The sequence below is a fragment of the Eschrichtius robustus genome, chromosome 21 (assembly GCF_028021215.1).
Source record: "Eschrichtius robustus isolate mEscRob2 chromosome 21, mEscRob2.pri, whole genome shotgun sequence".
Taxonomy (NCBI): domain Eukaryota; kingdom Metazoa; phylum Chordata; class Mammalia; order Artiodactyla; family Eschrichtiidae; genus Eschrichtius; species Eschrichtius robustus.
Window position 1 is genome coordinate 24,147,113 of NC_090844.1, and position 25,771 is coordinate 24,172,883.

The 25,771-nt window shown below is 51.8% G+C and overlaps 1 protein-coding gene across 3 annotated transcripts in view; it reads left to right on the plus strand.

Annotated features, from left to right (window-relative positions):
* The window catches only part of RBPMS (RNA binding protein, mRNA processing factor), a 186,735-nt gene that overhangs the window by 156,227 nt on the left and 4,737 nt on the right, over positions 1-25,771 (plus strand). The window contains exons 6-8 of one of the 3 annotated variants that reach the window (XR_011072125.1): positions 3,640-3,767; positions 16,682-16,751; positions 22,868-22,969. Coding sequence is in view for 1 of the 3 variants with exons in the window: in XM_068532013.1 (XP_068388114.1) it covers positions 3,640-3,767; positions 6,502-6,633 (260 nt within the window). In the remaining 2 variants the exon portion in view is untranslated. Of the gene's footprint in view, positions 1-3,639; positions 3,768-6,501; positions 6,728-10,155; positions 15,503-16,681; positions 16,754-22,867; positions 22,970-25,771 lie in introns of those variants that run through there. The other 2 variants (XM_068532013.1, XR_011072124.1) reach the window with 2 other exon arrangements.

Genomic DNA, 25,771 nt, shown 5'->3' on the forward strand with positions numbered 1-25,771 from the left:
TGAGCACTTGGAAAGCAAAATGCCTAACACTTGACTCAAGCAGCTAATAATAGAATAAGAAAGACAAGTCGGAAGATAACAGTGGTTCTCAGACTTCAGCATGCATCGGAATCACCTGGAGGGCAGAATTTCTGGTTTAGTAGGTCTGGGGTGGAGCCGAAAATTTGCATTTCCCCCCCACCCCCCCACCTCGTGCTCCCAGCTGCCGCTGAATTTGCTGGTGCCGGGAGCCCCTGTGGAAGCTGCGGTGCTGGTGGGAAGCTATGGCTTGGGAACACGGGGGAGGGAGTGAATAGCTCCACCTGGGTTGTTTACCTTTCTTCCTGTTATTTTACCTGCTGTATTGCTTGGGTCAGATGTTTGCGAGGCCATTAAAGCTCTCTCAGGTTTTCCCTGGGCCCTCCAGGGGCTCAGGGTACCTTGGCCACTGAAGTTGGTCAAGAGAGCCTATTTCGTTCCCTCCCAGGTGTTTCCTTGTTCCTTCTTTCTTCCCAACCCCCCTCTGGCTACTCACTGCCCATCCGCCCATCCTCTCTCAGCCGGGTTTCCAGGAGCTACAGGAATGAATTCAGACTTCCGAGATTTTGAAGAGGAGCTTACTTTAAAAACCGGTCCCTGGGTGAGAGCAGCTGTAGGAGCGGTTTTCAAGCTGTTTTCTCCGGAACCCTGCTGTACTTTTTGGGGACTCAACAGGGGTGGAGGTCCTCCAGCCATCCCCATGACCACCAGCAAGTCAACCCAAACCGCTGCACTTTTAGTAAACAAGAGTTTCTGGGAAACACGTTTGAAGAAAGGTTCCGTCGCTTTTATTTTTCACTTTGAAGATTCTTGCTCAAAAACACTTGCTCTTGTTTGAGCCTGCCTTTGCTCCTTTTTTTTTTTTGGTGGATATGACAAATACTGCAAGGATTGAGAAATTTTAGATCTAGTTCCTATAGATATTCGCTCAGTTCCTTTAACAAAGAAAACAGTGGTGTATCTCTAAACAACTTGTAGGATTTTCTGTCGGGGACTGTTCAGTACAACAAGCATTACTGCAGGCTAAATGCCAGGGTCAGAGCTGGCCCAGGGGTGCAGACTTGAGTAAGATGTGGCTCCTGCCCGCAGCACGTGCCGTCAGTAACCCGCTCCCTGCCGTCCTCTCCCAGTTCTCACCAACACAGAGCATTACCACTGACATATTTTGGGTGCATCCTCCTTCTCCGGACCGTGGCTCCAGATTCCATCCTGAGAGGAGATGGAAGAAGGGGTTTATCCTGTGTGCGTTTCCCCTAGTCTCTTTTAGGCCTCTGCTTCACTACCTGACTATATGCTATTACTCTGCAGCTTTGGGTTTAGAGGATTTGGAAGCAGGCTCCCCATTCAGCTGGGCTAGGTTTTATGCAAATATCAATCAGTGAGTTGTCTCCAAGCATCTGTATAGGCCCAGTGTGAAGTCATGCTTTAGGATAAAATGTGGAAATGTATGGAAATCATAAATTCCATCAGGCTGAGATTGAAACCCAGACTCTTATCTCTTTAGGATCAGATATCTTAAAAGACACACATTTTAAAACCTTTCTAAAGGAAGCCCCAGGGTGCCCTGCAGCCAGCCTCACCTTTAGCCAGTCAGGCTGCAGGCCAAGCACAGCCCCTCTGATGCTGTTGATAGTCTTCTGCCGTCACAGTGGGGCTGGACGAGCGTGGGCTAAGAAATTAGTGTGTGCTAGGTCTTGAGACTCTTGCCTTTTTAAAAAAAAAAAAAAAGACTCAGTGTCTTAAAATAGCATGGTAGCTGAAATAACAATAACAGCAACAGTAATAGCTTGCCGTTCCTGAGAATGGTTGTGTAAAATCTGAGGCATTGGTTCTGGCGGTAGTTGGTTTCCGCGAGCTGGGCTCTCACAAGAGTTGTTGCTCTTAAGGGACATCGTGTGGTCTCATCACGACGGGAAACACGGGGGTCCGTGAAGCGTTCTCTTAACCCCTCTGTAAGGAATTTCCTTACAGAAACTGCAGACACCTACACACCCTAGAACTGGAAGTAGGTGGTATAGACCTGATCGTTTTAAAGAGGGCGATGATGCTGGTATTTCCCTCTCCAGATAATTACTATTAGTCTGCTCTTTGGGCCTAGGCTTCCCCGCCTAGATGGACAGGCCATCTGTGTTCCCATCACCAAGTCTTGAGGTCGTTTCAACTGCCTTGTTGAGAGAGGGAGTCGGGGTGGCCACGTATACGACCCCACCTTACGGGCATCCCCGGCTGCCCCCTGACACATCCTCATCGGCCAGCTCTGGACCGTCTCTCAGCCCGTTGGAAGCTCTTGCACACGGGCGGGCGACAGGAGCCGTGCGCACACCCTGTCCGCTGGTGCAGGCGCGCATGGCCTCAGCTGCCTTCCGCTGGTTCTGTAGAGCGGTCCCCACGTCACACTCAGCAAAGCGGTTTTCTGTGTCTAACCCCCTTCCCACGCTGAAAACCCTGCCCGGGGTCAGAACTGGGGGAGATGGGGGAGACCTAGAATGCAGGCCTGCGCTGGCTTTAGATGGTGGGAGGGAGTGAAGAGACTCTCTTGACCTTGGGTCACGTGCACTGTACACTTCTGGGACGTCCTGAATGGCACAGGCACTGATGGCTTTACCGGGTCACCTTTTCCTGACTTCCTCGGTGGTTCTGGGGAGCATCCGGGCCTACTTGATGTCAGACTTTGACAGGTGATAAAAGCACGTATCGAGATCGCTGCTTCACGGGTTCCAGATTCAGAACTATTGACTGAGGTTATTTTTGCCTTTGCTGAGACGCTCCCTTGTGTGTTTGCTGTTACTTTAATGGGTTGCTTCCTGATCCATTCTGAGGCCCGGCACTTGCCCTTCAACCTGGCAAACTGCGGCTTGACCTGAGTGGAATCGGAGGTCCACGAGGACCATTTAGACCAGTCAGTTGGCAACATGACTCATCTTTTTTCCCCTAGAAAATAAAATCTGTGTAAACAGCAATTGTGAACGTCCTTATTTGGATCTCTGGAGCTTAACTTTAACCAGCATGCCCCAGGCTTTGCACTTCCATTCTCTGAACTTTTAACACCTTAAATGCCCTATAGGCACAGTGTCTGGCCTTGTGCTTCTAAACAGAAAAGGCTTGATGATCCCGATATTTGTCAATGGTAATTATGCTGATTAACAGAAAAGTCCTCCAGTTCTTCTGATCTGTCGCCGTCCTGCCGGTCAGCCACTGTTCTCCCAAAGGCTCTGCAGTGAGTTCATGGGAGATCGCCTACTGGTTCTCTTTCTTCCTCTTTTCCTCAGAGGACCCCGTTTGCTGTTTGGTGCAGGAAGTCCCCACTGTTCGTGGGTTTCCCTGAGCTACAGTTGGAAAGACATCAGAGTGTCCAGGGTGGAGCCCGGGCCTGAGATCTCAGCAGGCCAGACAGGAAGCAGATTTCTTGCCTTTTTTTTTTTTTTTTTTTTGTCCATTTTGTATTTACCATTCTCCTGCTTATTAGTGTCTGGGGGACCGAAGCCAACAGGTTATTGAAAGAATGAGAGCGACTTGACTTCTGACATTGATTGGGGCTCGGGGCTACACTGGGTGTTTTGTTTCTGATTTGAAGCCAGCTGTTTGGTAACCACTAACTCTTCCCTTATTCTTTTCTTGCAGATGAGCTCACAGTGCCTGCACTTTACCCCAGTAGCCCTGAAGTGTGGGCCCCGTACCCTCTGTACCCAGCGGAGCTAGCGCCTGCTCTACCTCCTGCTTTCACCTACCCCGCCTCACTGCATGCCCAGGTAATTCATACCCATCGGCCACGACTTCACTCCACCAGCAGCCCTTTCAAACCTGGTTCCCCAGGGCACACCATACAACTAACCCCTATCCAGCTAACAGATCCGCCTTCAAGAGATTACTGATCCCCTCTGAATCAAGCTGACACTCCTCCAGGACTTCCGAGGACCGTCTGACAGCAATGATATCACCCACTGCCTGATGTTTGCCCCCAAACAACACCTCTCTCTTCCTTAATGATCTCACCCTCATATCACACACGAGAGCCTGGGCCCAGGTCACCTCCCCAGCCAGCTAGAGGGTGTCACGAGAGCAGAGACGTGTGTGCCTTGCCGTGGGGAAGGGCTGCAGAGGAAGGCGTGCGCTTGTTACAAGAGCTACCTGTCTGCGTGTGCTCCTGTGTACTGAGATCTCTTCTCTTGTGTTCTGGGAGCTCTAGGGACGAAGGAGCAAGCTGGGAGCTTCCAGGAGGAAGGTTATGTGCTATCATTACATATGTTAAAGAAGAGATTAAGGCTTCCTTTTTTCCATTTTTAAGAGACCCTGTAGAAAAGGAGGTACAATATAGTGTCTTAAATGTAATTATCGGTCAAGGTAGAGGTATCTCTTCTGATCGGCTTTCTTTCTTAGTTAAGAATAGCCTGAGCTTTATAAACAAACTCCGCTGTTTCTTCACAAGGATTACTGTCTACATACCAACCTTTCTCTTCCCTTGGAAACGATGTTTCTCTTAGCTTTGCTTTTAGTACAAGTAGTAGTAATCAAGGTTAGGATTCAGCGCGATGATCAATAATAACAAATAAGATAGAAAGAATATAGCTTTCATTTGTCTTACTGCATGTGTAACTCCTCTAAAAGCAGGAAAGCCTGTTTTTAAAAAATTACCAGCCTGAACAGGTGGGGTTTTTGTTTGTTTTGCTTAGTGTTTGTGTACCAGGCTGGATGAAATAAACAGCTTCCCAGAAGACCCTTCTGAATTAAAAGTCTTATGTCGTACACAACTTACACTGTGTTGTGCAAGACACCTACAAGGGGCCCCAGCAAGGGTCTCCCAGGCAGGCCATGGGGTCAGGAGTGTTCTCAGCTGGACCTCCTTCCATTCTCTCTCAGCTGAGCTGTCGATGCCTCGTATGTGCACGGACAACCCAGCTTCCCAGGGACCATGCAGGCAAACTACAAAGAGAAGGCCCTGGTGCCTGGGCCTCAGAAGTGATCACCCTTTGTGTTGGAAGAAGGGGGTAGAAAGTAGTACAAGTAGTGAGGAAAAAGGTGGTGGTGGTGAGAGTATTTGGCACAGAAAACAAAGTAACGGGGGTTCTTCCGAGACTGATGACCCAATTTCTGGATTCGCTGTGCTTTCTGCTTTTCCTTCCCTGTTGCTTTTTCCACCTTTGTCCGTGTCAGTGCTTGGTCACCCTTGCAACAGCAGGTAGCAGGGGAGGGCAAAGGGAAAGGGAAAGGAAACGGGCTGATACCTTCTGTTGAGTTATCAGAATGCTCGTAGTGACCTTAGATTATTCTGTAGATACCGTGGAGCAACTCAAAAAGTCCCCTGTTTGTGGCCCACCCCTGCCATCTGGGGATACGTGATCCACCTCTTCCTCTTCCTGGACTGCCTAGATACAGGTCAATTGACAGCTGAGGCAAATGTTAATAATACCATGAAATGGTGCCAAGTTTGCCTAGTCGTCTAAATATCCATGGCTTTTGGTTAATCAGCACCAAAGCCTTTCACCACTGTCCTGGAAAAGCAGGAATTGACAGTGGCCAAAAAAGACTGCGAATGGTGGCTTTTGGCCATGATGTCTGGGTAATTTGTCCTTGCTTCATTCATATAACGGATGAAATCAAAAGTCATTCTGGGGATACGGTGGGAGAAGGAGCTAAAAAGTCATAAGAGATCAGAAAGCCCAGGCCATTGTGAGAAAGGATGAGGAGAGACAGTGCCAAGATTCCATGGACTCAACCGTTATGCTTTACTGGGATGTATCGCTCATGGTGGCACCTTCCCCGTGAGCTCTTCCTTGACCTTGAGGCTTTCCCAGCCAGGAATCCACTTGGTACTGCCACGTCAGTCCTAGAGTTGGTGGGACTCTCTTCTGATACCAGTGAGACCCTTGTGCTCAACCCCACTTCTTGTTTGGGGTCATTCCCAGTGCAAGCTTGGGTTCTGTATCCTAAAGACTGATGAACAAATATGGTCATTTAAATGTCTTTGTCCAGTGTGAGAATCTTAGAATGAACTGGGAGAGGCTTGACAGATCAGCTGGTCTGACCCATTTTACAGATGAGGAAACAGACTGGAGAAGAGGAGAGAGTTGTCCAAAGTCGCAAGTGGCTCTGCCATGACCAGAGCCAGGCCACCTGACTCCCAGCTCTTTCCACACCTCAGTGCTGGCTCACCAAAGACTAATCCTTTGATGGAATTTTGGAAAGGCCTTGTTCCAGTGACTCCTTGGATCTTTCTTCTCTAACTAGATGAGAAGCCTGTAAGAAGAGACTTGGAGACAGAGACGAGGGGATCAGAACTTAACCTTCACCCAAAGGGCCTGACAGAATTTTTATTAACTGGAGGTAGAGCAGAGGGGAGACCAAAATGGAGTGTCCTCTTAGTGGCTAATTCCATTTTTGTTTTGGAAATCGTATTATGTCTTTGGAGATCAGCTTTTAAATAATTTTGGTTTTCTTAGTGATGTTGTGCTCTGTTTTGAGACGTGGATTTTTTTTTTCTTCTAGTGTTTCTCTCCTGAGGCAAAGCCCAACACACCTGTCTTTTGTCCACTTCTCCAGCAAATTAGATTTGTCTCTGGGAATGTGTTTGTAACATATCAACCTACTGCAGACCAGCAGAGGGAGCTCCCATGTTGAATTTGCTTGTTAGCTATTTCTTTCCCCTTTTGCAAAAACTATTTCTTGGTAACGTTTGAGATTTCAATAAAAATTTTAATTAGAGAAAAAACGATCTCAAGTAGACTGCAGCGTTTTGTTTTCATGCTGATGCGATTTTGGAGCTAAGATGTTATCTCAGATTTTGGGAGAGCTGGGCCCATGACACTCAGTATACTTTATATGCGAGAAGGACTCAGCATCCCAGGGACACTTGGTCCAGAGCCGAGGCCTCACTGCTGCTCATATCTTCTTGGGCTCCTGAACCCTCAAGAGCTGCATGTTGGAAGATTCTCATTCTAGCATCCATGTGTCACATCTGCCAGGAGATCTCGCTTCAACAAGGGTGGAAGTGTTTTCCAGTCTGTCTGATCCAGAAGGAAGGACCCAGGAGAGACAGAAACTGTCATCGAAAAGGAGTTGCATCATATTTCTACTTCTGCCCAGCTTCCATCTGTGGTCGCGTGCCTCCATCTCTAAATTCAAGATGCTTATGTGACATCAAATCCCATTTTTTAAAGAATTACTGGATAACGTAATCGGACTGTAAGCTTCAGGACTGCCTTTTTACTTTTAGGGACGAAAGAACATCTATTTCTAAGAGCATCCGATTTCTAAGAAGATGGTTAACATTGTAAGAAATGATCATCCTGCTTACTTTCACCGTCATTGGTATTCGAAGTTTATTAAATATATTATGTGAGTCCCTGGAAACAGCAGAGGAAGGTTTCATTCACGACTTTTAGGAAAGTTATGCCCCGAAGAGAATGTCCAGACAGTTCCTTTCACCTCATATTCACACATCTCAGCTTTTTAAGTCTGGGTTCATTTTTGCTTTTAGTCTTGTTGCTGATGGGGCTGAGCGAAAGCCAGTAAAATGCACTGTCCTCACGACACTCTAGAAACGATACTATTTACCCATGACCAGCATCATACTGTTGGGCCTGAAACTTGTGCAGGTAAGTGGGACTGAGAGAGCAAGTCCTGACTGCCTGTCCCTCCCTCAGAGGCCTCAATGGCCCCGAGGAACAGCAGACCTTCTCCCAGGGCTGCTGGGCAGCTTGTGACCAGAACGCATCACCGGCACGTAAACCAAAGGCTTTAAAATCATACCACGGACTTCCCGGGACAAGACGTGCCCCTAGGGAGGTCCCTTGTGACACACTGGAAAAAATTTAAAGGCTAAACCTAAAACAAATACGAGAATGAACCATGGGAGAAGACACAGGCAGATAGGGAAGCGAGATCATGGAGGAGAGAGGGGCCTAGGATGGTGCATGGGTGACCTGACTGCGGGGCCCCCGGCCAGGCGTTCACTGTGCAGCTTCTGAGAACTGCGTTTGTGAACTTCTCTTTAAAGCACATCTCATTAGGCGTCTCCTCTGTCCCTGTGCCCCATAGCGAATACTGAGATGAAGAAGAAGAAGGAGGTCCGGACCGGCGTCAGTCTGGTTTAAGTCCGGAGCCGGGGAGAGGTAGCGTCTCGAGGGCGCAGGGAGCAGGGCGGCCGTGAGTGCGGACTCGGGCGAGCACAGCCCCGGCGGCAGGGCGGCCGTGCTTCCCACCCAGGCGCGTGTGGGCACCCGGCTCGGGAAGGACTTTGATTTCTCAGCTTCTCCCTCCCATTCAGAAGGCGGTAGCCAGTGCTGCAGGGGTGGGCCCGTGAGCAGAGCCCACGGGAGGCAGCTTGAGCCCCTCACCTGCCGGCCAGCCTGTCGGAGGGCGGGGCGGGGTCGGGAGATGCGCGCCCGGCTTGTGCCTTGTGCGCCTCCCACGCGGCATCCACGCTCATCGCGGACGCCCTCATTCTGGAGGCCCGGCCTTCCCGAACGGGAATTGTGTGCCTGCAGCCCGGGGCTTGCGACCGGCCCAGAGACCACAGCTTTGAAGGACTGCAGCGCTGTCTTTGAGGCCGTTCAGCTCAAGGCTCTGAATTGTTTTCAGCCGTAAATGAAACTATTAATCCTCTGACATTTACTTTTCTCTCTAAACCTGCAGCTCCGTGAAGGTCAGAGGGTGGGGAGAAACCGCTGCTTGGTGTTCCGTCTCCTGCACGCACCAGCCTTGTCTAGTTCCCTGTTTTGTTTGGCTTTCTGGTCACCTAGGAGCATCTGGCTTAACTCCCATAGGAGCCTGAAGGCAGGCGGGGCAGGCGCGGTGCTCCCAGCACCAGCCCCCAGTGAGCACAGGGCCCCCTTTCTTCTCCCAGCCCCTCTCCCCCCACAGGGGGGCCTCTTTCTCTGCCTGCCCCTCGAGGCCTGGCCTCTGCTGGGGCTACCTGGTCAGACACAGGCGCTGCCATTTACATGCTCTGTGACCTCGACTGAACAAGCTCCTTAACCTAAAGTGGGGCTAATCATCCCTCGTGTTAAAGCATTTAACAGGGTGCCTGGCACACAGTAAGGGCTTAGAAAGCGTTAGCCTTTTAAGGAGCATTTGAATCTTCAAGAAGAAGAAAGCCCAGGACCGGCTACCCACAAAGCTGTGCTAGTTCAAACACTAAGGACATCTAGCCCGTCTTGACACTAATGGGGCCGCAGAGTCCTCATGGCTGCAGCCAAATGGAAGGCCAGAGGCTGGAAAGAGTGAATGAGGAATAGGTGAGCAAGATGGGGCATCGAATGACAGCCACCGACATCACCGAGCGACGGCGCCTGCCCTGCGTCCAGCAGTGTGGTCTCTGCAGCTTGTGCCAGCGTTGGGAGAACTTGTCCCCCGGAGGAAGTCCCTACAGCCAGGCCCGGACACGCCTGTCGGAAGAAAACCTGTCCCTGACAGGAAATAGATCAAGAGTGGGAAACAGCTGGATTCCCGGAGAGACCAAACGGTTCGTGTGTGTTGCTTCACTCAGAGCTGTTGTCCCTGAACTCTCCAGCTGCTGGTCACCGGGCCTGTTCGTCCCTGGGCTTTCTAGCTCATTCTTTCTACAGTCCTTCCGCTAGGGTTCTGCCCAGCCTCATTTCCGGGCGATGGGGTTACATTTTGTGCCTCGGGGGGATATTATTCTCATCATAGTCCTGTGGCTGAACCAACCCCCAGGGGGGCCAACTCCTGGCCAAGCAAATTCTCTGTCCCTTTTTACCCTCTCTGTCCCATCCATCCCTTCCCTCCCCTCCTCTGCTGCCTGGTATTTGAAGAACTAAGGATCCTCTTCATAAAGCAGCGACACAAACCTCAACCCCGTCCTCACTGGCCCCTCAGAAGCAGTCCAGAACCATTCTTCCAGAGTTGTTGGGTCTAGCTGTTCCTTCGGCCAGAGCTGCTGCTTCGCCACTGAGGCCCAGCCTTCCCCATACTGGGCGGCTTTCCTGACGGGGGGGGGCGGCAGCAGGATTGCCTTCATTTGGTGTGCTGTGTTTTCCAGGTTTCTTAAGCGTGTTCCGTTTGCTCCTCTGTAAAGCTACGCTCCCTAGATGCTGCGTGTGTGCCCCCCGACCTCATGAGCAGGGAGAGCCCGTCCCCGAGTCTCAGTGAGTCTCCCCTGTAAGTGCTGTTTGTGAGCCTGCCTCCCCTTTGGGATTATTAACTGCTGAGCGGTCCACCCATACAACGGGATGTGCCGAGGGCCTGGCATGTCATCGGGCCCTCAGTGTTTAAAATCCAGCAGGTCGAATTTTAAAGACAATTTCCATCCGTTCTGCTAACTTTGGGATTTTAGGCAAGTTTGTTTGTTTTTTTGTAACCTCCCTGAGCCTCAGTTTCTTCATCTATAAAGTAGGAAGAATGAACACTTGTTCTCTGGGGTTATTTTGGGGGAAAGAGTAAAGCGCTTGGCATAGAGTAGTAATTACTGTTAAAATAGCTCTTTCATTTCTTTTTCTTTTCTTTTCTTTCTTTTTTTTGCGGGGGGGTCAGAACTTCAGGTGTGGCCCAGAGGCTCCTGAGCGCCTTTGTAGCTTAAGAAGCAGTTAGGATGCAGGGACTCAGGACTGGTACCCCGCCAGCAGAAACCTAAGGGTCCAGGCTTTACTCTTTGGTAAAGAAGAGAAGCAGCTGGAGCCGGGCCAGAAGGGCAGCCTGTCGCCGGGGTGTGAGCTGAGGGCAGGCTCAGGTGGGGTCAGCTGGCCGTCCACCCAGGGTGTTTGGCCTCCTATGGTGGGAATAGTCACCCAGATACCATCTGAAAGCACGTGAATTCTAACTGCTTGGGAAACAAAACCAAGGCTACAAAGAAACTTTGGAAATGTAAAATGTAGCCTCCATAGAAAGAAAGTGAACTCCGTGAAGAAAACCAGTTGTGACAGGGGTAAAAAGGAAAATCAGCTCCAAATGGGATCATGTTTTATTCAAGATTTGTGCCGCCAGTGGGCAAGGCCAGAACTCGGTGACAGGATGGCAAAGTGGGACAACCCAACTTCAAGATTCATCCACTCTGCCACGAAGTGCTTCTCGCTTCACCGAGCTCGGCTCCTGGAGATCTCTAATGGCCCTTGATAGCAAACATAGTTAAAAATTAACGGTCTGACAAAATTAAATATGGATGACAAGCAACCACTGTGGACTTAATCTGACACAGGGTGTTACATGCTTGGGTGCCCTCGACCCGAGTGGCGTCTTGAGTGAATTTCTGGGATGTCTGAGCACATTTCACCTGCCTGTTTGGAAGCAAGAGCCTGGTTTGTGCTTGGGACAGATGGGGAAAGAGTCTAAAAGCCCAAGAGAGAAAATTAACCCTGAAGGCTTATGTTTAATTAAGCCCAGCCTTGATTGGTCTTAGCAGGAGGTACTCACAGGCCTAGGACCTTGCTTTTCAGGTCTAGACCTTGTCGCTGCCTGGGCTCAGACCTCAGCACCATCCCACCATTCAGACTGGGAGATCAGGCGGGGTCACTGGGTTGGGCTGGGGCGTGACCTTCTCCCCAGCTCTCCGGGTGGGTCAGATGGCAAACCTAAACCTTTGAACCGGTTCGTGTAAATCTTGACATTTTGTCTAGGTGATGGCAACTTGTTTAACTGCCCTAGGCAAGGAGTATTAGGTGCTAAACAAGTAGTGTAAGGAATGCTGATTGCATTCGTGTCCTCCTCGTCTGCTAGGAAAGAGTGTGAGGGGGCAGAGGGGACCGATGGGTGTGGACGTTCCTTTAGGGGGTGAGCCTCACGGGCCTCATTTCATGAAGGAGAGGAATTCCTCTACTTCTAGACCTCGACAAGGTCTAGACCTTGTTCTTCCAGTTTGGGTGAATGCTTTATTAGAAATGGGGAGGATTGCTGTTTAAAAGAATCCTGTAATTAGTCCCATAAAGAGGATCATCTTTTTTGTATTGTAATTATCACTCCAGTCTATTTGGTGAGTTTGGAGTTTCTTAGACCAGGGTGTGCTCTGGCGTGGCAGCCTGCAACGAAGTTTGCCGTGGGCCCTGACATGCTTTATTTGGTCATGCTGCGTAAGAGCGGATCCTTAGAGCTGGAGTCAGTGGGGCAGAGTTGCTTATAATTAAACAGTGAGTGAGTGGCTGGCGGCCAATGGCTCAATGCTGGGAAGGCCCTGGCAGGGTATTCAGGGCTCCTTCTTGGGGACAGTGGTAGAAACCTGCCTAAGAATATCCATGCCTTAAAAAGGAGAGGAAGCTTCGTTCTGACTGTGGTGCTGGGAAATCTGCATTCAGGTACAGCAGCTGCATTAGGAAAGGTAAGAATATCGTCACTGCTCCTGATAGATTAGACATCCAGGGTACCAGCTGGTCTGGTGATCTTCTTCCAGCCCTAATTAGTTTTGTTAAGAGCTGGGAACTTGGATGCTGTGTCAGCATGCCTCAGCCTCCTGGATCCACCATATGTCACCACTGGAAGGGGCCTTCCAGACCAGCGTTTCTCAACACTGCTATGTAATTCAAACGATTATGTGATCAGATAAACTTGAGAAACCCAGGATTAAATCAGGTCAAACAGGTTTGTTTAAACTTCTCAGTGCTAATGTGTATCTAGAATCTGCTGAGACTGTGCATTTTTCTCTCAAACGTACTTGACTGCAGAGCGTCTCACTTCTTCTGGACACACTTTTGGAAACCTGTTCAAGAGCAGTGTCTCTCAAACTGGAGCATACAATATATGCATCATTGTCTCCTGGAGGACTTGTCAAATGCAGGTCCTTGGGCCCCACCGCTACAGTTTCTGCATCTCTGACATATGTCCCAGGTGATGCTGGTGGTCAGGGGACCACACTCTGAGAACCACTGGTCTAGACTTATCCCTTTATTCCACAGAGAAGAAAATTGCTAAACCAAGGGGTATCTGTTAATGGTAGTTGCCGTGAGTTGAGCCAGCTGCCTGGTAAGCACTTCTCATGACTGTTTCTAGAGGCATGTGGGATGATGGGAGTCATCACTAGTCGGGGATAGTACAGTGCAGATGATTACCCTTTAGGTGCTTTACCCCGTGCTCCTCACAAACCACTGTACGAGGGCTAGTGCATCAGGTAGGGCTGCCACCCTGGAGCCCAGTCGGGGTTTCCTGTCCTTGGCAACACTACTGGGGACATGAAGTCTATGTATTTTAATCCTCTGGGCCTTAGTTTCCTCATCTACACATGGAAGAGGATGGAAATTATCTGTATGGGTTCCTTCTCCTTTCTTTATCGCTCCACTTTATCTTTGCTCTGGGTCATTTCTTTTTCTGGGTGCCCTCCTGCTCCTGTCTGTCGCCAGTCTGTCCCCAGTCACAGGAGCTGGTACGAGGCTGAGGTGATGGGAGACTTCAGTGTCACCCTTGCAGGGCCACTGCATTTGAGAGGAGCGTTCCTGAAGCAGTGTCATGGTGGAATCCCAGTGTGGGTCCTGGATAGTGAATCGTGACAGTAATAACTGCCAGTGTTATGAAGCTCCAGTGGAAGGGTCCCAGCGTCTTCTGTGTTGCTTATTCATTTATACGTCACAATTTCTGTGACGTGCTTCGCAGTCTCTGGCACAGAGTAAAGATCAGTGTTAGCTTGGATCGTATGAATGATGTGAGAGGCTCTTGCAGGGATTTCCGAGGCCTCTGGAATTGCATACGAGGTTGTGAGCGTGCGGTTGTGTATGTGTGATTGAGCACACGCGCATTTTTCTGCAGACAGGACCATTGCCTTACAAGGACGGTCAGCTGCGTAGACTTCATCCCTGCTGGATTGTCCCTGGAGCTGGAGTCGGGGAATCATGGGTTTCCCCCGTGTTTGTGACGCATCTAAGTAGCCCCTAGGCAATGGGCAGGAGTGGCCACGAGTGACCTGGGGCCAAAAACCAGAGCAGAAGGGCAGCCTCAGTGGGTGTAAGGATGAACCCTGTTTTCCCAGACAGCGGTGATCAGCACAGAACAGCTTGTTCCCCCGGGGCTGGCTGCCTGAGCTCGGGTTTTTGCCCCGTGAGCTCTGCTGCTCTGTCCTCTGCGGGCCCAGGGACAGTGCTGATGAGAAGCGCGGGCTCGGCCACCTGCCTTCTGAGGAAGTGGCCTCACAGAGCCGACGCAGGCAGGCGCGGTGGTGTCCAGCCGCGGGGCACGAGAGGGATGGATCTCGGGGCCCGTCTACTGCGTGGCCGCCACACCCTCCCTGAGAATCGGCCAGTGGGCCGACTTCACCTCCGCTCGGCTGAGCCCACCTTACTCTGGAGCCCGGGGCTCAGCATCCGCCTGCCCGTCACCCGCGGCGGCGGGGCGGTGGGGGGAGATTGCGAGGACGTGTGTGCGTGGAGAGGCGCTCAGAGAGGCTGGAGCGGGCGTGCGGGGCGGGAGGGGCTTCACCTGCATCGAAGCGAGGCGCCTGCCAGACACTCTGCGGCTCTCCCCTCCCCGGGCAGCCCCCGTCCCGTGTCTCCTCCGTGGACCACCAACGCGTCTTGGCCTCCTTGGGCTCAGCGCTCCGGCCCCGCACCCGGGCAGCACCAGCCGTCACCACCGCGCTCCCCTGACCCCGGTGCGCACGGACCCGCCCTCTCCAGTGTGTGCTTAGGTTCCAAGTCCCCACCCCATCCTTTACCACGTGTCTCGGGAAGGCAGCTCCACCGCTGCCCTTTGCTTAGTGAGCAAGTGGATTCAGATGCCCAAAGCCGTAAGCCGTGGGTAGGTATCAGTTTTTTCTTTGAGTCTCTTCCTCCCCTCCCTTCTGCCCTCTCCCCCTCCTCCCCTGTACTCTACTCTCCCTTCCTGGCCTCCTGCCTCCACACGTCCCCTCTTTCTTTCTCTCCCCTTTGTCCTGCCTAACCCCCTAAATTCCCACCGTGACATGTATTTAGCCTACCTGCATGCAGTGTTTTTGGCCCCCGTCCCCTTAATTGCTGTGAGTGTTGAAACGACTCTGGCTCTGTCTTAAATGAGCTTCAGTACCAGCTGGTGGCTCCCAAGGAATACAGCTCTGCCCTCTCCCAACGCGGGGACCCCACTTTGGCTGGTAAACTGATTTCTAGTCATATCTGATGTGCTGCCCCAGCGGGTCTCTAAGGCACAGCCGGCCCAGCGGTTTCCCCGAAATGGAGTCCTGGTGTAGGCAGATGCTGCACGTGCATCATTGGTCCTTTGAAGCCCCCTGAGTAAGTGAGGCCAGACACCTCTACTCCCAGCTGGGACAGAGTGCCCCCAGTGTGGCCCCTCACCCTGCAGTGACAGCCAGAGGGAAACAGCCACTCTGTGAAGGAGGCCCATGGGGTCGGGTCAAAGGGAACTCGCGCACTTGTGCACATGGACCAGGGGGAGAGGCCAGGGGTACTACGCGGGCTCTCTCGGGCCCATTCCTAGACAGCCCAGGTTTTGGAATCAAGTTAGAGCTGGTGGAGCCTGAGCCCTGGATTCTGACCCAGCCCCGAGCCCACTGGGCTCTGTGACCATGGTGGACATCATTCAGAAAACCCAGCCCTCAGCTGATTTCCCCACCTGTACAAGTCAGGTAAGATGAGGCGGAAGGTCTCCATCAATGCCTCAGGCCCCATGCACCTCTGTATCAGCCAGATTGCTGCTTCATCTGTTTATGCTTTGGAGATGTGAATAAGATGCCATATGGAAAAAGGGGTTCTGCTGCAGATTTTATTTCATTAAACTACGGAAGTTGGTTTGCCAGGGTAAAATTCCTCCCAGCATCACATTCCACTCCAGAAACGTTCTCACGTGAACCGGTTTGGGCCAGACCCAGATAAAGAGCAGCCTTCCGCCTGCCATGCTTGGGAGTGTGCCGCCTCCCCCTGCTGGCAGCCTCCCCCTTCGCTGTAATTTGCTCTCCCGCCACCACGCCCAGCACTGCTTCCTGTGTCGCTCACAGGCTGGTGGGGAGGTGGTCCCTCCTCGGTGTAAACAGACGCAGCGGTAAACGGGCATCTCTCGCCTCTGTCCAAAGGCTCAGGGTCAAAACTGACGGTGCCAATAGATGGACATCTGTCAAAGCCATAGTGCACGTGCCCTTTTGTTTGTTTGTTCACATCCTCCTCGTTACAGGATGGGAACATTCTGCCAGTGCACAGAGCGTCACCGTCCATTTGTGTTTGGGGCTGGCCTTTCATTTTGGAAACCTCATGGGGGAGGTGGGGCGCAGCAGAGTGAGCAGACAGCATGGGGTACCAGACACCCCACAGGGCCGAGGGGCCAGGACCCTTTCTAAAAGAATAGGAGCAGAATCTCAAAAGGCTTCCTGGCCAGACCACTGGCGTGGACGGTGTCGGGAACCATCCCTTCCTTATCAAAGCTGATACGTGTTGCCACGTGCTACTCAGAAAGCCATTAGGCAGCCTGGCCCCCAGCCTAGGTGCCGCTGAGTGAGCATGGAAAAGGGGGCTCGCTGGGCCAGATTTTAGCCCAGCAGTGGCTGTTAGCTGAGAAGGAAGCTGGGAGCGGGGCAGCTGCGGGACCCCGGCTGTTCCGTGAGAGCTTGGTCCTGTGGAGGATTTCTCAGGACGCGGCTCCGATGCTTTTCAGCCCCTGGGGGGGAGAGCTGCCCGTGGGCAAGGATGAGTGGGCACTGCCTGGGGACAGTGAAGGGGGGCAGCAGCCCAGCAGGATGCCCTGGGAGGAGTGTGGATGTTCAGGGGGGCAGGGGGAGCCCTGGTTCACACCTTCTCCCCACGTGTCTTTCCAGATGCGCTGGCTCCCTCCCTCCGAGGCTACTTCTCAGGGCTGGAAGTCCCGTCAGTTCTGCTGAATCCCATGTAAGTACTTGGTTTCGATGAGAACTGTGTCCAGTGCCTGGACGAGCCCAGGCCAGAGCAGACGTTTGATAAGTGGGCGGCTGTCATCCTGCCTCAGTGCCTACTCCTGGGCTTGTCCATGTTGGTTGACAGTCACCCAACAAACTCCTTGTGGCCCAGAGAGTTCCGGGGTTTACTTTCCACAGGCAGGTTGCCCTGTTGACCTGAAGTCTCAGTTGGTGGCTCATGTCACCTTCATTTCAATTACCAGGGCAACTGCTGAGTGCAGATTTCAGTTACGGAAGTTCTTAGCACCGTAAAAGGTCAGCGCTTCCAGAGGGCTCCGGTCCTAGGTCAGAAGGAAGGGCCTCACCAAACAGAAGGATTAGTGTTGGGTGTCAGAGTATCAGAAATCCCACACAAGAGTGTCGGAGGGGCCACTCAACCCACACCCCGACCAGTCAGGATTCTTTCTGTGGCCCTGGCAATAAGTAAGTCAAGGGATGACACGTTTGTGCTTTAAGACACCAACTTCAATAAGTTAGGATTGTACCTTTTCTTCCCCTAAGATGACATATTTCTGAGTGTGGTCAAAGAGCACTTGTCCTAGGGTATAACCGTGGACAGAGACTTACATGCTTCTAAGGTCGGAGTTAAAAAGACTTTTTACCAAACGATTCTCAGAGCCTTTATAACAATATGAGCATCGTGAATCTTGAAGATTAGGAAACTCTAGGATGCAGTATTTCTCAAACTTATTTGAGACCAGTACACCCTTTTCTCACAGAATCTTAGGAGACTAATGTTTTACATAGCGCCCACCTTGGGAAACCGTGCCCTCACCTCTTATCCAGAATCTAAACCAGGGGCACCTCTACGTATAACCCTTGGACCATTAGTCACCTGTTAACACTTGTCACTAATCTGTGATTATAGGGGGAAAACCAGGATTCTTTCCTTAAAGCTACTTGTATTTGTCCCTTATTCTGAAATTATGTTCTTCTCTGTGTGTTAAAGTACCCTTTTAAAATGAAATGGTAATGTTAGTGACAGTTGTATTTTAAATGTCCTTTCTTAGAAAGATGAAGTCAGCCGTCCATGGTAGACACCTAAAATGTTCTTTAAAATGTTTTACTGTTTTGTGAAATCTTAGTTTGCTATTTAAGGGTGACTTTTTTCTCCCTGAAAATATAAATTTTATGCTTTTGAGGTATATTCTGGAGTCCCTTTAAGTCCAGAATTTCCTAAGTCCATGCTCCATGTCCATATGCCCATAATTAATTTTTGAATTTAATTTATATATCCCCAGCCATTGTTTCTTTGTTCCGAAAAGGCTTAGGCATTTGTTGTGTGGGAATCTTCTCCGTTAGTGGATGGCACTGGTCCAGCGCTGTCATGTTATACAGCTCCAGAAGGCACTGTTCCCAGGTACCTCTCTGTGACAGTGTTTATCTCTTAGTTTTCGGAGGCTGGTAGGTATTCACCTTGAGGTGTCTAGGATAAGAAAACCAGAAATTCTGAAGCTCATGAAAGAGTTCATGGGGTGAAATGCAGATCTGGCGTTTTTCGCGTAAGCTGATAGTTGAGGAAATGAATGAAATCGGAGGTGAGGTCGGTGGGGCAGAACCTGGAGGCTCTCCTGGATGCAAGGGGTCAGCTTGTTGGGAGTGAAGAGTGACCAGGAGCTGGAGCGGCACGGCGCCCGGGGAGGGCAGTGTTGAGCTGCCTGGTCTGCAGCGTCAAATGCTGTAGGAAAGCTGAGCAAGATTTTGGCAGTTCCAGCTGGCAAAAGATGGTGGTGGCATAGGGCCCAAGGAAAGAGAAGGCAGGATTGGTAAGCAGTCGAAGAGCTCTAGCTCCATTCCCCAGAGATCTAGAGGCGGCGTGGCTACCAGAGAAGGGCCAGCAGTTGCTCCCCACTCCCCTGGAAGTATGGCTTCGGAAACACTGTAGGAGCTGCATAAAGATGTAATGTCTCCTATGGGTGCATCATTGTGCTGAGATAAACGTGGGCCATGGGCCAGGCTCCTTCCTTGGGGTCTGAAGGGAGTCGGGGAGAGGAGGTGGCTCGGGAGGAGGAGAGATCACTGCACTCATTACACTGCACTTGGGATCGGGACTGCAGTCTCCCATCCCGCCTGAAGTTAGACCAGCTCAGTATGGCTCCATTACCCAGGCTCCTTCTCGTCTCTTGGATCAAGTCCTTTCCAAAACAGCTAATAATCCAGGCTGTGTAATCTTAAGGAAATGTAAGTTAGAACTGAAAACAGTGGTGCTGATGAAATAACAAACATTTTAGAGCAAAATGAGTCTCTAGAAAAGGGCAAGTGAAGGGTAAGTGCCACCAGTGGAACCACTGGCCCACATGGCCTTCCTGTACTCATTGGAAGGGGCTTTCTTCCCCCCACCCTGGAGAGATGGCACCAGAATAGGGGCAGAAGTGACATCTGGTACCAGACATAAGGACCTGTATGCAGACTGGCGTCACTTGTGATGTGTGGAACGTCAGGGCTGCCTCCTTCTGGATCCTGAACATTCCAGGCCTGTTCTCCCAGAGGTCCTTCAGGGATTTTTAATTGACCCACTCTGAGCGCTTATTTCTAAAGGGAAATCAGTGACTAGACTAGAAAAGTAAACAAGCTCTTTATCCTTTAAATAAACGTGTGTTGTCTATCTACTATGTGGTAGATATAAAAATGTGTGAAACTAGGCCTGTGCCCCTGAAGAGCTTCAGTTCTAAGGGGCAAGAGCCATGGACACACATTTTAAAGAGAAAGGAGAATTATTGCCCAGGATGCTCCGGAGAGAGGAGCGCTCCGAAGGGGGTGGGTGTGCGTGTGGACCGCCATCAGCGGCATAAGTAAGACCAACCAGAAGGGTGGTCGTTAGAGGGGTGGGTGTTACTGACGGTTTAATTTGTTCAACATCTTGCTTGACAGATGGTGTTTAGTCTGGTTGCAACGTGTGCACATCACTACAGAGTTTTGCTAATGGTTCAGCCATGTGGCCGAGAACTCCAGAAAACAAAATAACGATTGGCAGTGATCAGTTTCCCAGATGGGTTGAGGACAGAAAAGCACGAGCAAGTCTGTGGTCGCTCCTTACAAGGAATAAGGGTTACGCAGTTTTCCTGGTTGTGTATCCAAATGTAGTTCAATACATCAGAAAAAAGGGGGGAGAAAGAATTAGAGTTGGAGTGGATGTGGGAGGAGGGTGTTCTTAAAGAACTCATGAAATTTCCCTGGCCGGGGACCAAGACCACAGCGTAGAAATTATAAGCACATGTAGTTACAGCCTCACCGAATTAAAGGAGAACATGGCAAGAGATAAGAATTTGAACCTGTTTGTTCCTTTTGTTTAGTTTTGGGGAGCAATGGCCTAGTGTGTCTTTGGCTGTGAGCACCAGTGCCTTGGGGATGCGGCCGTGATCCGGAGAGCCCCAGCTGCTGGGTGTCCAGGCAGAGCTTAGAGCTTCGCAGGGTGGGAAAGGCAGAGTCTTCATGGAAGCGCAGACAGCTGCTGGGGCTCCGTGCGGCCACCCCCTGCCTTCTCCCTAGAATAGGCCCCAGGGTCATTCCCTTTCCTTCTGCGAACCAAGGTCTTTCGGTCACATGTAAGTCCATTGACACAATACATATTCAGTGACCATCTGCAGGATGTAAGGTACTGTTCTGGGTGTTGCATATACAACAGTGGACAGAAGCAGACAAAACCCTTGACTTGGTGGAGCTGACATTCTGTAACAGGGAGAAGAAGAGTAATAGAATACTAAAATAAACACAGTAGGTCAGGTGGTGAGAAGGGCTAATGGAAAAATGCAAATCAAGGAAAGAGGGCAAATGTGAGGGGTCAGCAGGTGCTTCCTTGCACACGGGAGCGGAGATGAAAGCTCTCCCAGATTTATATGGGGTTCTTTTTTCAGAACAGACCTCACTTTACTCAAGTTTAGAGAACAGTTTAACTTCTCTGTTCCTCCTCTTCTTCCCTCCCTTTTGCTACATCCACGTGAACAGGCTTGAGCTGGGTGGGGCTTGAAGGCAGTGCTGGCAGAACGTGCGCCGGCGGCCCGAGTGGATGAGCCCTTCCCTGAGAGGGATCTCCACGTGCCCTGGTTCTGATTACCCCACCCTGAGCCCTGGGGTCTGTTTTGTTTCCTGTGTGAGTCAGAAAGTAGGGACGGGCCTGAGAACCTGCCTCCTGCCAGGCACCAGGGTGGTGGCGTCCCTTCCAGCTTTCTGCTAACCACCTCCTAGCACCTGCCGAGCCGCGTGCCACCCAAGACGGTTGTGACAGCCCAGTGCAGTCACCTGTGGCTCCCCCTTCACCCATGGTCTATTCTGCGAGTCTGGCTGGGACACGGAGGCCCCTGAGCACGTGCACCAGGGAGCTGCCTGCCCGGCCCCTGGAGGAAGGTCACAGATCGCGGCCGCACGTTAAGATCAGGGCATTGAGCCTCGGCGTCTCCGCGGTCGCAGGGCAGGGCCACCTGCAGGAGCCGACCGTCCACTGCCATCCGCTCTCTGCGTGGCTGAAAGGAGAGGTTCAGAAGGCCGGCGTGCTCACCGTAAAGTTAAAGGTGAACGCCTTGGGACTCCCCTCTGGTGTTTTGTGTTCTCTGGGGAGTCCTCGCCCGGGGTCTCTGCAAAGCAGACTCTGGCCCACGTGCTCTCTCTGCCCACCCGGTGAGCCCGGTGTGCGGACAAGTGTTGTTGATGCAGTAACTGCAGAGAGCGGCTTGCTGATAAAACCCTGGGCTCCCAGAACCCGGGCCGAGAAGCCAGGGTCCCAGGACTCCTAAACCAACAGTCCTCAGTCCTCCCGACTAGCTCCAGCCCAGAGGTTGAGAGGAATCTGGTCATCAGTGTGATTTCCTAAACGACAGGCATCCTAAAAAGGCAGTCTTGGTCTGGCCGCCCCAGGAGGCACCCTGGGTCTGCAGGCACGCCCTCCCTCCCTCCTTGCCTGTGCCCGGCAAGTGTGGACACGGCCGGCGAAACTTGGGTCAGGTGATAGGTTTTGTTTCCAGGGGTGAACATTGATTTTTCTGTCCTCAACCCAACTTTTACCAGGAGACTAGAATCACATCTACTCATCTTCAATGTTTTTATAGTGAAATTCTGGGGAAAACTTTTTTTTTTCCTGACTCTGAGAAGAGGGATGCCCTGGGAAGGCGGTCTTTCTTTCAGCCTGCCGCCTCACCCCGGAGGCCGTCTGAGCGCAGGGCATGGTCTCCCTGCAGCATCCCGGGGCAGCTTTCCACAGCACGTCGTGCGCTCCTGCCCACAAAGCCCTGTGCGCCAGAAGCAGGCTCTCTTGTCCCGGGAAGGAGAGCAGCGCTGAAGACTTGAGGAACGCTAGCGGGGAATCGGGCACCGGTGTCCATGTGCTGGGCGAAGGCCTGCCTTCCTCAGCACCAGGAATTCTTGACGAAGCCAGCCAGCTTGGAGGCAGCCATGCCTGCAGGAAGAATATTAAAAATGTGTTGCTCACTGAGTGTCTGCCTCTTCCTGTCTCAGAATTCTCAGACACTGGGAATAGCAGGGTAGGTTCACAAGTGTTAGCTTTTGGGTTTTGTTTCCTAGTAGGTGCTCGGAGCAAAGTCGAGTTCATTGGTGCACGTGACGGCACAGGGTTCTCCTGGAGAGTTGCTTCTGTGGCCTTGGGCTGACCAGAGTTGTCCCTGGGGTCTGGGGTGGCCCCTGGAGTTGGTTAGGTTTCGGGCTCCTCTCGGGGGGCCTCAGATCCCGTGCCTTTCCTCTGTCCAGTCCTGGGGGACGTGTGTGCAGAGGCCCTGCCTGCCTGCCCCCGGGGGGCTTATGCCCTGGTGCTCCTGAAGGGCACGCTTTTCTCCAGGTGCCCTCCCCACTGGGCTTGCTGCCAGCGAGTCCCTGGGAGCCACCCTCTGCTGCCGGGCACCCCGGCCCCCGAGAGCCTCCTCCCACTGGCTGCACCACGTCCCGGCGAGAGCTCTTCGTGGCACTCCTAGTTGGAGCTCGTCCTCAGGCTCAGCAGTGGAGGCCTTTGGTGCTGGTGCCTTTGCCTCGCAGCTCTCTGCCCTCGGAACAGGCCCGGGGAAGCCGGCAGCCGGGGTGGCTGTCACCGCGGGTGTTAAAGGCTGATCTCTTTCTCCACCCCAGGTTCCAGGTGTGTGATGGTGGCTGCAATCTGTCTTGTGGGTGTTAACGCAATCTTCAAGTGGCTACTGTTCTCGAGCTGTTCTACAAAACTGGAGCGCGCTGGTGAGTTCCAAAGTCAGAGACTGAACGGTTCCTCCCAAGCAGCAGCGTGTCCCGGGCAGGGCACGGCCGCGTGGAGCGGTGTAGCCGGGACCATCACACCAGCATCCCCTGTGGGTGGGGCCCCTCCGGGGGCCGCGCTGGGCGCCCTGGGTTGAGACCTGCTGGCGTGGGTGCTCGGGATCAGCGTGCGCTCGTCTCCTCCAGCTGCCGCCTGCTGGGGGGGAGCCGTCCCAGGGTAGCAGGTGAGCTCTGCGGGCTCTCAGAGCGCGGCACCCAGTGCTCGGTCCTCACAGCCCTGCTGCGTGAGGCCGTCAACACCTCTCATCCAGCAGCAGCCGGGTATGAGGTAGTCCATCAAAGGGAACATATGTATGAATGAAGTTTTTCCCTTTAAGCCCTAAGCCTTTTTTTCTTTTAATTAACCATTTTGGTGGACATCTTCAGATGTAGTACGTATATTCCTTTTGATCTGTTAGTCCAGTTATACTGAATGTAGTGCAGTCCTTTCTGGATGACTTGGAGACATTCTGATGAGCCTCTTCAGAAACAGGGCGATTGCCCTTGGGCGTGACGGAATTATAACGGGGTCTACCTGGACTCCTCTGAACTGCGGGGCTTTTCTAGTGGTGAAGATTTTGGTGATTTGTCCGTCTTCTCCGTCGCTACCAGCTGTCGCTGCTCAGTTCTTTCACTCCTAGCAGTAAGCGTGGTCTCGGAACAGTCGTGCAGCAGGGTTCCAGGAGGCGACCTGCCTTCTGGGCACCACATGTGGGGCTTCCAGTCTCTTTGGAAAGCTTGACCTAGAACAGCAGGAATGCCAGGGGCAGGCCAGCAGCAGTTATGTCCCAGCCCAAATAAGGTGGCAGATTTCATCCCTGCGAGGGGCCTATAAAGAAAAGATGAGTCATAGAGAGAACAAGATTCCTGCTAAGGGCAGAGAACCGGGCAGTTGGGCCTAGGAGGTCATTACCACATTTGGGGCATAAGTAATCTCGTGCTCAGAAGACCACCTCTCAGTGCCCCCGAGAGGCGCGCGTAGTGGGCGCGTGCAGCCTGCCCACCCTGCCTGCATGGGGAGCCGGCGTCAGGCACTTGGGGTCTTTTTTCCCACTGACGTCTGTTTCTCACACTAACCAAACTGACCAACAGGTAAAGATTTTTCCACATCACACAGGGCAGCCAAGAGATATCCCACTAGTTCTACAGCCTTCTAATCGATCAGGTTTTCCTTTTCTCATGGCCCTTAACAGAAGTGCCCACAGTATTCTTACGGATATTACCACTCAGTAAAACTGTTTAAAAAGATAAGATTTTGCTTTGCTTTCTCTCCTCCTCTGGGGAAATTTAAGGACCAATTAGAAGCCACCCATACAATTTTTTTAGAAGGTTAGAGGAGGGGTTTTATTGGTTTTTTTTTTTTTTTAGTGCAGTAAATCAGCCCAGATCTCAGTAATTCGTGCACAAGCAGATGAGCCCCGTCAGGAAGCAGCAGCAGCTGGAGCGTGTGGTGACTCTCTGCAGACAGTGGAAGGGCCTGGTGACAAGGGGGAGGAGAACCGGGGCTTGGTCCTGGGTGGGCAGCTGAGCCTGAGAGAGTGGCGGTGGCCCACGTGGACGGGGTCTTCAGCACTAGCCGTGTTCACGGTGGGGCTTACCAGTCCCAGGCCGCCCATCGGGTTACAAGAGTGTGGAGGAGGCTTTCCCCTCCCCAGCTCTGAAGTCAGACAGCACTGCAGAGATAGGCCTGGCCTGTGAGGAGGGAGGATCTCTGGCCCCAAGGGCGGGCCTCCTGAGGGTGAGGGCTGGCGTCCACCCAGGGCCACAGCGGGGGCGGCCAGCATGAGCTCGTTTCCATGGCCAGTGGTGCGCTGGTGCAGGGGATGCATCTTTAGAATAGGGAGGAGTTTCTAACCACAGATGACTGTTCCCTGGAGACTCTATAGACTGTGAACCTTTTAAAATGTTAACTAGTCTGTTACAAATTAGTATCAGCATTTGATTTTTTAAAAGTCAAGCTGACAGGTATAAAATGAAAACTAAACCACTCTTATTAAAAACCTTAGTCATATGATGTTGGGATTTGGATGGAGGGGAATATTTCTTACCTTTTAGTAAAAATGAATAAATGTTAGAAAAACTCTAACATAAGTAAGGAATCATTAGGAAGGAATCATTAGTAAATAGGTCAAGTATACATACAGATGGATTGGGGGAAGACAGAAAGAGGATTTTCTTCTTGCTGGGAGAAAACGCTCACAAGGCGCTTGGATCAACACACCCTAACTTACCAACCTACCAAGCCGCCTCAGGGAAGAGCAGCCTCTCCTGTGGGTCTCGGCATTGGCCACCCCCCAACGCCACCAGGGCAGCCAGCACCATGACCCATACACGTCGGCAGCTGTCCCCGAGCACTGAGGGACACGCAGTGATCTTCTCCATCAAGGACAGCTGAAATGAACTGGTTTAGAATCGTGTAATACTCCTTAAGACACAGGGAGACATTCTCCATTGTCTTCAAATTGAGACAGTTGCGACCTGCTTCAGACAAGATTTTATACACATTTTCTTCCCTTGTTTATCCCATCACATGCATGTCATAGTTGACCCCCTTTCCGGAAAGGTTCTGTGAGGAGAGTCTGCTCTGTAAACAGAGCCTGACTCTCTCCCACCCCCCATGGTGCTCTGTGTTCCCGGATGTCTTTGCTTTCTGTTTAAAATGTCCTTGTTAACACATTCCAAGGTTTGAACTCCGTTCCTAGCTAAACCCCTTTCCTTGTTTGCAGGGATTGAAATAGCCACATT